The sequence below is a fragment of the Carassius gibelio genome, chromosome B8 (assembly GCF_023724105.1).
Source record: "Carassius gibelio isolate Cgi1373 ecotype wild population from Czech Republic chromosome B8, carGib1.2-hapl.c, whole genome shotgun sequence".
NCBI classification, from domain to species: domain Eukaryota; kingdom Metazoa; phylum Chordata; class Actinopteri; order Cypriniformes; family Cyprinidae; genus Carassius; species Carassius gibelio.
Window position 1 is genome coordinate 12874022 of NC_068403.1, and position 13539 is coordinate 12887560.

Below are 13539 nucleotides of genomic sequence, written 5' to 3' on the forward strand. Positions count from 1 at the left end.
TGAATGCTGGGTCTTGTTTGTTTTCTGACAATCTACTGAACCTACTGGTAACTTGTTTGCCACGTAGCAATAAAAAATATACTAAAAACCTTGATTATTCTGGTTAGTCACATTGTACTGCTATTATTTTGAACAATACTGTACTCATTCATGTTCACATAATATCATTTGGCAATTAGAAGAGATTAATCAGACTCATGATTTTATGATCAAGTCAGGCACTATCAATAATTAATATGAAAGGCAAAAAATTAAGACACAGGTATAAGTAAAACTTACCACAAATCATTTATGCAACAGGCTTTGCCTGTAAATTAGCTGCATTGTTAAGAATAATTAAACCCATTATTGTCTAATACAGCTTTTCAAAATAGATGTCATGGTTTCACCTCATCATATCCATGCAGTGTTCTTTTATTTAATTTGTTTACCTAAAAGTATGCAGTTCTTTGTGCACAACCGTTAAGTTTTATCAATTTTGGGGTGAAACGCAGAATTGACCTCAGAATTGCAGATAAACTAAAAAATTATTAACTTAACACTAAAATGGTCAATTGCTGATTAAATCCAAGGAACAACTTGAATATCAACATTCATTAGTTGCATATATTTCTAATTTTTATTTTATTTTATTTATATTCAGCAATCATTGTAAGTCTGGAATTTCCAAACAATGACTGATGTCTGTTTTCATGTGGGTGTCAAGATGTGGTAAACAAGATGCATTAATTTTTGATTGCTGGTTATGATCCAAATTCCCTGTTGATTTGAATCAACATTATGTCTTGTTTAAGGCTCAGCTCTTTGTAATCTTTACAGTTGTGTTGTATCAATGAAAACAGAAGTTTTAGTGGATCAACTACAGGAGTGGTTCCTATCAGATGTTTTGTCTCAGACCTTTCACCTTTGCTTTGTTTCTCGTGAGTACCCAGTTCCATCCACACACTCATACTCAGCATAAACACGCACACACACATGCGTGGTAAAAAGATGACGATCAAGGGTCGTAACCCCACCCTTCACTCTGCCCCCCATTTGAAGTTAGTGCGTTGTCCATATAATACACATGAAATTACACAGAGGTTCACAGTTATTTTACAAAAGATAAGATGCCTGAAGCAACTAAAAATGTTCTACCAGGCATTTTTGCTCGTTACAAAATCACATCCATTTCACCCAACCCTAACACCGACCCAAGCTATTTCCTTTTCACAAGGGAATACAACAATAGCCCAAACCGTCATTCACATATCGTCCCCCATCCCAGTCCCACCCAAAGACAAGAAAAAAAGTCTTAAAGAAATCCTTAAGAATCCAAGAAGTTCCTTTTAATTCCACTGAAAATCAATGTGTGTCTCTTGAGTCACGTTTTTTTTCTTCGTAAATTCAAGTCTCTCCAGAGAACTGAGCGAAATTGTACACTCCCACGTGTCGCAGTTCACAAATTCAATAATGCAGCCGTTTTTTAACCCGCAACCTGTAGGCTTGTGAAGGGCAGCGAGACGTGTCCTCTGATAATCCACAAATACACAGTGTTGTGTTTTCCCCAGCATATGTTTTAGTATGATTTATTGGTATCTATAGAAGCATACAGCTTTCAGATCATTCTTGCATTGGTAACATGAAATCTTGGTAATGGAGTAAGGCATAAAATGCAGATAAACAGAAATAATTATTCCTCTTTTTCTGTTCATCATAGATGTTTTTTCTGCTGTTTTTCTGTATTCTCGCAATGACAGGTTTCAGAAAAAGAAAGTCTGATCACTCCTACCAATCCATGCCTACCGACAGAAAGATCTCATTGAACATTCACAGAAATATTACAATCTGTCCTGTCTGCATTGGTCAGCATTCTGATTCAAGTCAAAATATGCCAGAGAAATCATGTGGCTGATCAGTGATTTCTTGAGTTGTGTGCAAAATATTAAGGGAAATTCATTTGACACTGAATGCGTTTTCGGAATTTAGTTCACTCACTTGTTAGCTCCTAATGAAATGGAATACTTTAAAAAATAAATCTAAACATTCCACTAACAGCTCTTGTATTTTCCTTATCTCAAACACATTCATATTTTTATTGATTTTTGCTTAACAGGAGGCCGAATTATGCTGTAAGACTTCAATCCAGCACAAACATTCAACTTTGGGTTCCTTGTTACTACCTGACCAACAACTTCTTTTCAGGAATCCACATATCATGTGTTAGTATGTAACACACAGTAAATGCAAACTAAAATACCTCTAATGCAACCTACTTTTCACTTACATATGATTGAAAATGTAAAGGCTGAATTCATTAACGTCCAAGATACATGTATGAAAATCACATATAATAAAAACGCTTCGATTTTGTATAGCTCCGTTAGGCTAGCAAACTTTCATTCAAGTAATTCAAGACGCAAAAGACTAAGTAACTTCTCCTCTACAACACCTTCTGTGCAATCGTTCGGAAGGATAAACGATCAGTTGTTTAAACGATATACATCATTAACAGATCAGTATTTTCACTCAATCCCGATCTGTCTCTTCACAAAATGAAACCACTTACAGTAAAATACTTCACCTTTTCTTGGTCTGGATATCGTAAGACTGGTCACATGTTCAGATTCATTATGGAAATTATAAGGGTATGAGTTCCTTTGTGCAATGCTAGAAAATATTTTAAGAATTAATGAGTAAATAGAGTTAAGAGAGAGAAAAAGACGAACAAAAAAATAATAAATTACATGTTGCTCAGAGAAAAAGCACCTACAAACCTAAATAGGCCATATTTCACACAGATTCATATTTTCAGTCAGCTCCTTTCATTTACAATCCCTTTGAATCAGCATTATTTTTTCTGGAAGTTGCTTTTGTATACACACTGTTTTCATTAGCATCTTAATTCCTCCTTGATGGAGCCACAGGAAGGATTCAGCCAAACCAATTAGCGTAAATTTTAGGAACTTTCTCTTTTTTTTTTTGTCAGCCTCATTCATTCCTTGAGGCTTATGTTTGGCACTCATTCTTAAAAATAGCTTAATCTCAAGTTTGTTTCCCCTTAAAGATAAGGTAATTCACATGCACATAATAGTATTTTTGAATCTGTAGTTCAAATAATATAAATTACTCTACCAGGAGTGCAGCTGTTCACAAGGCATGAACAATATTTTTGTAAATCTTTGAATTCAAGGCCCTAAGGATCCTGGTAAAGGGATACAGATACTGAGCCAAACCAAATGGTAATGTTTGCTGAGATCGACCATGAGAAGCCATTTGAAATAGCCTTCATATATTCACCATAAAATAGACCACCAGTTTGGTTGAATTGTACCACCCTAGCGCAAAACATACGGTTCTCCAAACCTGTTTAGAGTTGATTTACCAAACCACACATTAGCGTAGAGCCCATTTCCCCCTTAAAATCATTTAGGTGACAGGAGATGCTTATTCCGTGACATCCACCCTTTTAAAGCATCTTAAACTGAATCAAAGGCCACAACAGCTCATAAAGTTCGTTCGTGTCTCCATCTTTAAAGACTTTTTATTCCCTCCCCCCGGGCTGTCCACTCTCAGACCATCCAGAAGAGAGAGAGAGAGAAAAAAAAAACATTATGAATGAACACTCATCTTCACATGACACAGTAAGGCTCACGGGGCAGTTGAGGTGGAGTTCTACAGCAGGGAGGCAGGTGGGCCAGCAGGCCCTTCTTCAGGTCCTTGTTGAGGAAAAAGCAGATGATGGGGTTCACGCCAGCTTGGGCAAAACTCATCCACACGGTGGTGGAAAGATACCGGTGCGGGATGGTGCACGCCTTCACAAAGACCCGCCAGTAACAGGCCACAATGTACGGGGACCAGAGCACCAGAAAAAACAAGGTGATGACATAGAACATCCTACCAAGCTGCTTCTCGGCCTTAAACTCCTCCATGCCTAGCAGGCGTCTGTTCTGGTTGTGCAAGTTCTGCCTGATGCCCAATAAAGTGGGGGGCATTGGGCCACGGCCGAACCCTGCTATCCAGTTTGCAGCTGCCTGGCCTGTGGCTCCAGGTCCGTGAAAGGTCCAGTTCTGGCTGATGGCTGGAACCATCTGGACTGGCTTCATCTTTCGGTGCTTATATTCGAACAGCAGGAGCTTCATGTAGACCACGTGAGTAGCCAGGATTAGCACAGCCAGCATCAGCATGAAGCCTAGCGTGTCATTGGCCTTGAAGTAGCGATGCTCAAAGATGCACTGGTCCTCCTCGCGGATGAACTTGTAGGTGCCAACGTCAAAGACAGGTGGGAAGGCCATGGCGACTGACAGCGTCCAGACCATGCACACCACCGCAATGCAGGTCCAGAAGGTCATTCGCTTGGAGTAGAAGCGGTGGTGGGCGATGGCCATGTAGCGTGTGACGCTAATGCAGAACAGCATGAAGGCAGCATGGAAGCAAAAAAGGACGGCCATGAAGGCCACCACCTTGCAGCTGAGCACGCTGTAAGTCCAGGCTGAGCCGTTCTTAATAGACACCAGGACAAAGGGAAAGCAGACTGCCGAGCGGATGGTGTCGGCGAGGCAGAGGTCCAGAAGAAAGTAGTAGGGTGCCTTGTGTAGGGCTCTGTCCCGTAACACTAGCAGGGATACCACTAAGTTACCCACCAGGCTGATGCAGATAATCAAGCCCAGAAGGACAAGTTTCACATAGGTAGATACGGCCGAGGAAGGTGCTCCACCCATCACGCCACCTGTCGTGGACACCACGGCCGCCAAGGGGTTCCCAGGCCCATCGCTGCTTGCGTTTCCGTTTGCCATCCCTTTTGCTGCTCAAATTGCACACCTCCTCCTTCAGCTCCTCCTTTACCCCCGCTTCCTCTACTCCCTCCTCCACCTCCACCTCCTCCGGCTGAGCTGTTGTCCGTCCTCGTGGTTGCCTTTCGTTGTTGTCTCAAATGAAAGGAGAGAAGCTTGATCTGCATTGCCCCATTTTTGTACAGTTCTCTTTGGAGCGTCCCTTCAAACTTGCCACCTCTTCTGGCCTCCACACCTATGAATAGAGAACAAAACATTTGTTACCCTTGTTTTCTACCACAAACAAATGCTAGTCTTTAAATGCCACGAACACTACTGATTTTGGGAGAAAGTATAGCATTTTTGTAATTCCTGAGAGAAAGATCTTTAGGTCAAGAAGACAGAACTACTGGTGCGGAATAAAAACAGTAACCCTAGTACTGCTATGGCAATTCATAACTAAGCAAAAACTGCAAAGTAGATTTTAAAAAGCATAACAATCAAAGATAACCTGGAGTTATTTACCATATGTGGAAACATACTGCTGCTTTAATCTGTATGGAAAATAATGGAAAATTCTGCATTTTTTTATTCACATTAACATTCTGAGAGACTGTTGAGTAGAGCAGAGTCTGGAGAAGTTTTTAAATGTTTAAACATATTTTAACTTGGCACAGTGACATAAAAATGTGTATTATGCATGAGACACTGGAAAAGAAGTGAAACGGTCACAAGACTTCTGTGTAGTGCATGTTTAGATTAAAAAAAAAAACAGAGAGAAAAAATTGATCTGATTCAGCGGAAATGGTGGCAAGTCCAAATTCGACCTAGATAATGTGGTTGGCGCTTGGCCTCGACATTGTGCACAATCTCTGTACGCTACTAAAGAGCGTTAGCGCAATGATTTGGTTTCGCATTGTGTCAGAACGATAAAGAATGTGTCTCAGATACGGAAAAATCTGCTGTAGCTTGATTCTAACTTTGCATGTAAATGACAGATGAGACCGATATGATTTCTCAAGACACCTTTTGGAGTATCTGCTAGGAAATAGCTACAGTTTATGTTGTATAAATAATGATTCTATTAATTATTCACATCTCTAATTGGATTGCATATGACTTTAAAAAAAATTCAATATGAATTACTTTTTCTAATATCATTGATAATTAAAAACCAAAGAAAGCACATTTTCATGTTTCCATTCTTAATTATTATTATTTCAAATAGATCATGTTACATCATCTAAAATATTATGCTCTTACTTATATAACATAAGTCAGTTCTTTAAACAATAAATAGCATCTTCTTTCTAATCATGAGTGTTTACACCAAATGTAAAATACTACGAAAGAGCTAAATAAAAACTAGATATAAAGCATACCTTGCACCACAGCAGATATTTTAATTGTGTCCACCATCATTAAACAGGTTAATCAATAGTCTGCTGAATGGGATAAGCAGCGCTCCTGTAAGCATCTGCTGTAACATGCTGAGGAACATCTTCTGCTTCCCCCTTAGTGCCGAGCAGATCAGCTGTTTCCAACACATGCTACATGGCATGCCAGCAACTAGTCTTTCATGGCAATTACCTCATTGTTGCTAGGCTACAACACATCACTTTTTATATGTTGAGTCTAGGCGTGGGGGCCAGATTGGTGGGGGGCCAATGAAAGAGTTAGGGGATGGGAAATCGTTGTCAATCTGCACTGAAGGCGACAGCCGAGCTTCAAGAAAAAGCTTTGGTGTACATAGAGATAGTAACGGCTTGAACTATGTAGATACATAGCGTGATTAATTTCAGCCCACTTTTTACCAAATGGAAGACTTTCTCACTTGCACCCACGTACAGAAAAGCCAGTCTCAGCCCCTGGTTGATAGTATTTAGACGAGGGCATGTATATTTGCCAAGCAGACACGTCCCCCGCTGTGGTGTAGAACAGCCCAGCTAGCGTTGTCCCACTCTCTCATTTGGAATGAGCATTGATCCATGAATTCAGGTGTATACCTTCACCTGCTGTGGTGCTTTTGGCAGCATTTAAAGAGCCATTTGTGCTAACCCTTTCCGGCTGACAGCCTCTGATAGAGAGAAAGCTAAAAGTAGACGCCAACTGATGACAAAGTCACCGAATACCTTAGTCCAACAGGAGATAGAACTGCACCGACCCATTGTTTTAGAGCAGAAACACTAATTCACTTGTGTCACAGAAATTACAGCTGCTTGTTGCTAGGCTACAGGGTCCTTCTGCCTTGTGCGGTGTATGTGTCTTTGTAAGCCTGAATGTAACTCAGAACTGTATGCGTTGAGGTGAGCTGAGAAGGAAAGTGTCACTCATGAAGAATAATCAGCCAGAACAGAGTCTGAAGTGAATGTTTCTGTCAGAGAGAAGATAAAATGTTACAACCTTACCGTGACATCCTGTTGTATGGTGTACAAATTGTACCGCTTTACATCAGTAACGGGTGTTAATACCTGAACTGTGATTCAATTTCAGAAAGGTAGTTGAAGTATTGTTATTGTTCAGAAGATGTTTTCAAGTGTAGCAACGCTTAGGAAACAGACCGATGATGACAATGTAATTATAAATATGATAAATATCAAGTCACGTAACGTGCTACATGCGTGTCACCTAAACTTACCTTTATGCAAATAAAAGATGAAAGGCTCAAGCAATATGAAACTTGAACAACTGTTTCCCAAGTGCTTAATGTCACATTTCTCACTTCAAAATCAGCGGTTAAGTGACCTGGTATAGGGGGAATATTAACATTTTTATGGTCCAAAGATGACAATTTGCATACGGACTGTTCCCACAGTAAATGCTAATGTAATCGTGCTTTGTTCTGTGAAATAAAAGGCTGAACAAGAATGTGGCTTATTTGGATGTGTCAGAACTGCTCCTGTCGTTCTTGTCACCTACATGAGTGAAAGTTCACCTCTCTATTTTCTCAGCTCTAGATAGACTCGTGGGAGACATGTACGCATTCCAAAGAGGGCGGATGAAAGTTTCATTTTAGTCAATAAAAGAGAATTTACCCTCCTGTCCTCCACAATTCTTTGATAGGTCCTTAACAGTCAGATATTCAGTATGGAATGTAAGCTAGCTATATATTTGAACACTAAGCCTTCATGTGATCTAATGAATTCAAAGGTCCTTTTAATGTTGTTTTTTCAGTATTTGGCATATCCTTATAACCCATTCATCGCTATTATTCTAGCCCATGAAAGCATTATTTGCAATGCCAAAAGGTTAGATTTGATTATAGATTATAGATTTTTTGTAAATGTTACATATTTGTTGCTATTGTATAGATTTTCAGGCTAATTACTTTATAATATTTTTTTTTATAATACCATACAGTTAAGATAAATTGCCAAATGGGCCCAAATCACAAAGATTTACTGATTAAATTTAGGCTTACCTGTATTAATATTGTAAGATACCTGTCACTCTATAGAAACAAAATCATATAAGAGTAAATAAAAGAGGCAATGACACGAAGAAAATGAATAAAAAGGAAGTATGTGATGCATGTTGACCCTATGTAAAGACCTCCTAATGGCATTTTGCATAACGGTTTAATAATATTTTATACTTACAAGATTTTAAATCAAAATATACTTTTTTTTTGCCAGACTAATATTCAGTAAAATAAATATTTTTTCACACACTTAGGAATGAACACACACACAGACACACACGAACATTAGCTACATTGTATCCCATTACAGTTGTCATCCCCTGGGTTATCATTATGTTCAATTAATTATTCTGAGCCTTTAATATTTCCCTCCAGAGGTTTAGGGTGCTCTTATCTCGCATTAATAGCAAGGAGGCCTTCGATGTCGTTGGGAGGAGTCCGATGTAAAGGGAGTTGGTTGGAGGTAAAAGGCTGGATAGCAACAGCAGAATATCGCTACCGTGGTCTCGGTGGGAGGAGGCGACGCGGAATTCGCCAACCAGACAAGCCTGAATCATTTCGACTCTCCCACACCTATCGTTTTGATATGATACAGAAAGAACAACGTGATCCCGTCGGTCGTGGTTAGCTTTAATAAAACGTTTTTTTTCTTTTCGTACTTCCATCATCCTCATTTACGTTGGGCTATAGATGCGCTTTGGTGATGCATCAGACTTACATACCTACATGAAACGTTTATTGAACTGAAGCCTGTTTTACAGCGTGTGCATGTCGATGGTTTTACTTCAAACACACGAAAGAACATAAAAATAATGAATTACCTGGAACTAATGACGTGACCCGCACAGCCAATACGCAAAAGTGGAAATGACCCGTATGGACACTGTCAGAGCGCATATAGCCTACAGTCACAGACAGTGTTATACTGATATTTAGTTATCTAACTCTCCTGGGTGTGATTCCCATATTCGTGGATGTGCTGTGTATTGTTACCTGCATGGTTATCATTAGATATCATGAACAACTACAGCGTCTCTACCTCTCTGTTGTGTGTCTTATTCCGCGCGCGCGCTTTGCGCGTGTTTGCATGAGGGACAAATAACAAATGCATAAAACAGGCCTGCATTAAACTTCAGTAGGCTACATAGTATGCGTCATGAGGAGAGTCACTGATGTATTTTTATTACTATTATTTATTTGTTAGTATTTAAATGCTATAGCATTTGTAGGCTATTCCCCATTTTATAGTCAATTATATGTTAAACATCAAATAGTAGGTTCATAATGTGATAGAGCTCTTACCTATAATTATCGATGTTCCCTCAGACAATGGATCTTGTCTCGATTGTAGGCCTTAACAGGAGCTTGTTGCAAATATATGAAAAAACAAAACACACACAAAAAGGTGCAAAGGTGCGTTTTTTCGACCCGGTACAACGCGTTCAATGAATTGCACATTAATCCAAATTGTAATCCAAGATGAACCGCGACATCCTTTATGAACAACAGAGAATAAAAAAAAAATGAATTAATTAATTAATACAGGGAATGGTCACGTCTGAAAAACAGAAGAAAAAATATCTGTTTCACTGGAAATCTTTTGCTGGACAGTTTAAACAATATTATGCCAGAAACTGGAATATCACACACATACGGGTTTTAAAAAACAAAAAATATCGTTTCCTCTTTTTTCGTGTGCATGTCATGTCTTCGGGTTCTCCATAAAGCTAGGCCAAGCCTTAGCAGTATATTCCCATCACACGGCGACTAAATCAAGCAGAGATTAATAGCACATTTACTCTATTTCTGTTGTGTTTTGTGGTACCGTTTAATCCTGAGACACGGCGTCAGTATCATTATCTTGTGCGCAGATGTAGATATGTAAATAACGACTTGCTCTCTCTACAGGCTACAGGACAGGGCGCTTCTTCCCATCTTCATTTTCTGGCTGGAGCCAAAGACATTTTCTCCCACGCCAAACCGATACACATCTTATATTCGACGTGAATAAATCCGCTTTATATCCATTGGCATCAGCGTTGTCCTCTCACATACTGTAGTCATTCTATGTGGAGACATGTACACAGTACATGTAAGCGTCCTATATATTTAAAATGCATTAGCCTGATACGGTCTGTGATGCAAGGCGCAAAAAAGATGGATCACACATGGCACTCAGACCCGATTCTTTGCTCGGGAATTCGTCATGACTGTCAGTATCCCGGTGCCATCGCTGAGTTAAGAATGGTAACGAAAAATGAACGAAATGAAATGGGTTCTTCTGCGATGGTGAATTGGAAACAGCGGCTCCTGTCCCTGCGCTCTACCTCAGTTTTCTCTGGATCGGATCCTTTCGGAAACGTCTCGGGATTATTCGGCAACCTCATGACGCTGTTCTCTCCAACATAGTCACAGTGGTGCACTGAAGTCACATAGACAACCACAACTTTTAAATGGCCAGTGTAAATATTTAATTTAAAATGATTTTTACAAATAGGCTAGATGGTATTTATTTATATAACCTAGCTATATCAGTAGGTCTCTCTTTTTGTAATTTTGAATTAAGTTTTACCCTTTTGAATTAGGTGGGTGATGGAGATTGCCATCAGAATAAGTTACATTTATATTAAAAGAACAGCCTTTAACCGTTTTCATAGTTGTCTTGTACAGACACAGTGACAGCTTTGTCGTAATAAATTCATGCAACATTGTGGAAAATAAATGAATTTATTAATTATTTTAGTTGAATAATATAGGAATATATCAGAGTTTAAACAGAATGTGTTTACAGCACTCCCGTCTCTCCTCAATGGCTTTTGGGTCTTTGGCACATTTTTGATTGAAGAGAGGAATGTTGCAAGCCAGCTCGCTCAGTAGGCCCTTGGTGTGTGAGCATTTAATCTATCTGTAACTTCCTGGTAAAAGGTGTTTTGTCTCTGCGTGACACAGCGATCCGCTGCGTGCCCTCATGTCTGGCCAAACAGCTGCCTGAACCGCTGGAAGCCTCAGGAACAGATGGCCTTTACCTGACAAAGGAAAACCCGAGCTGAGGACACACAATCAGTCTGAAAGGAATGAATTTACAAAACAAGCGTTGCTGCTAATATTTTTAAAATTTATTTAAATGTAATCAGCACAAAAATGTAGATAGACCTATACAATTTCAATATTGTATCAGTCAGACTAATGCTTTCCCTTTCTGCTATTTTTATGTGATGCAATCATGGTCTGAGATGTTAAGATGATTTATTGGGCTATAAAGTTAAACATTGTTACCTCATGGCACAAGTCTAAATATTCCCTTAACGTTGTTGAATATTCTTGTATGTGATTATAGCCATCTTTTATTATGATTATTAAAATAATCTGATGTATTTTTCGTAATAATCATAACATCTTAAATCACTAAGCATTAGCCTCAAGTGGAGAAAGCTCATTTACTTCAAATGAATAAGGACACTGAAATTATAGTGTCCACTATTCGCCCTCTAGTGGACAGAACGATAGATGCTACTGTATAGTTCAATTCAATTCAGTTCTGTTTATATCGGTCCTTACAGACAATTTTTCACAATAAATAAATAAATAAATGAACATAATTTCCGAGAAAGGTTTAGGCAGAATTGGAGAAAGAAGTCAGTTTGTCATCTATTGTGTTCTTAAGTAAAGACACTGATGACAATGTGGCATGATTTTGTGTGCGTGCGTGTGTGTGAGTGTGATATGGTATGGTGATACTTGTGGTGTTAATGTCTGAATAAATAAAAAATAGTTACTGAATTAATGTTTTGTGCTATTTTAAAAGAATGAAACAAATATAATAAGACATTAAAAATATTATTTTAAATGGTAATACATTTGCTTTATACATAATCAATTTCTATTTAAAAAATTACCACAATTTAAAAATGCTCATTTTTATTGAGATGTTGTCATTTTAAAATGGAATATTGTCACATGACATAGGCCTACTTCTCGATTTAATTAACTTCTGTGATTGTATTTTTAAATAATTGCACAACGCCGGGTTCCTCTTTTGTCTTTTAACACAGATCAATCCTAAATATTTAATTTCCTTTGCAAATCAATTTCTTCACCCTGAGGCCAGTTTGGAGCAAAAACTGGCTTAAAACAGTATTTAGATGTGTTTCATAGTCTATAGAAGTGCTTCAAAAGGTTGATGAAGTAACCTTCACTTCATTTGGATCATCATCCATCCCTCACCCATAATGCAGTTCACCTGTTCAATGCAAGGCCTAGCGCAAATAACAGAATAGTCTTTAATGACTGATAAAAGTCAATCAAATATAGTAGTGCAACATGGAATTTCTTCACTGATTCTGAAGAGATTTATTTGCGATAAGTTTCTTTCCGTAATTAGAAAGAGTGTTTGTCACTCGTTCCAGTGAAAGTGTTTATCTGTGCATATTTGATGGCGTGTAAAATCGTGTGAGTGTCGAGTGACGGGCTTTCAGCGGAAATCAGAATGCAGCTTATCAGAAATCAGAACATGTCATGTGTGACATTTGCTAACCACAAAAATAAGAATTCTCATCAAAACAAACTTGTCGTTTGCTCTTGTGAGGACAGTCCCATTTATGTAAATTTTATTTCTTGTGTGTGTGAGTGTCTGTGTGATTGCAACAGCCGTTTTCATAATTGTTTGCTTCAAATGAAGCCAGTTAAGTTTAGTCATATGATTTCGATGCGCTGATCCAGTTTTACTGCAGTGTGCCTTATTAGAATTAAATAGGTCCAAAAAGTTAATACTGAAAGGATCACATCCTGCTATGAAACAGCAAGAGATTGAAATATCTGCACTAAACATGTCTTAAGCAAAACCCACCTCATAACAGTAGAAAACTTACCTATGAAGATGTCCTCTACTAGAAAGGTCACTCGCTAATGGTCGCTTTCTGGAGTTTATTACAGTGAAAGCTGTTATAAGCAGAGTTTTTGGCAGCCTTGAAAACAGCAGTTTTTTTGGTGAATGTGTGCCCGCTGTTAGAAATTAAGATCAAAGTTTCACATGGAAAACAAAACACTGTGAGACCCAGTTTTCAAAATTCCAGACAGTTTCACATTTCAGCTTCAGCGTTTGTTCTTGGTCAGGCTCTGGTTGATACTTTGTGTGATAATTCTCACATATGAATATTGGGTCATGTTGTTTCAGTGGCAGCACTACAATGTAGAATCAGTCTTCTACTCCTACAAACGGATCCGAATCAGCTGAATCAGAGAACACCTACAATAAGAAATACTGAGTCATACTACTTAAAACACAATTGACTCATATTAGTTTAAAAAAAAAAAGATGAATATCTACATGAGGCAGATATCCTGATAACCAGAAACATACAGATGCTA

General features: G+C 38.5%; 1 protein-coding gene across 1 annotated transcript; it reads right to left on the reverse strand.

The window, feature by feature from the left end:
- Window positions 1–84: 84 nt before the first annotated feature.
- Window positions 85–10513, reverse strand: LOC127962997 (probable G-protein coupled receptor 173). The gene is made up of 2 exons (XM_052562636.1): window positions 9475–10513; window positions 85–5007 (listed from the first exon to the last, which is right to left on the reverse strand). Exon 2 carries the CDS (start codon window positions 4773–4775, stop codon window positions 3612–3614), a length of 1164 nt encoding a protein of 387 aa, XP_052418596.1. The 5' UTR covers window positions 4776–5007; window positions 9475–10513; the 3' UTR covers window positions 85–3611.
- Between the last annotated feature and the right edge of the window lie 3026 nt (window positions 10514–13539).

What these genes read in the sequence shown, in the direction of transcription:
- LOC127962997 (XM_052562636.1), bottom strand. Translation starts at nt 4,775, where the DNA reads ATGGCAAACGGAAACGCAAGCAGCGATGGGCCTGGGAACCCCTTGGCG.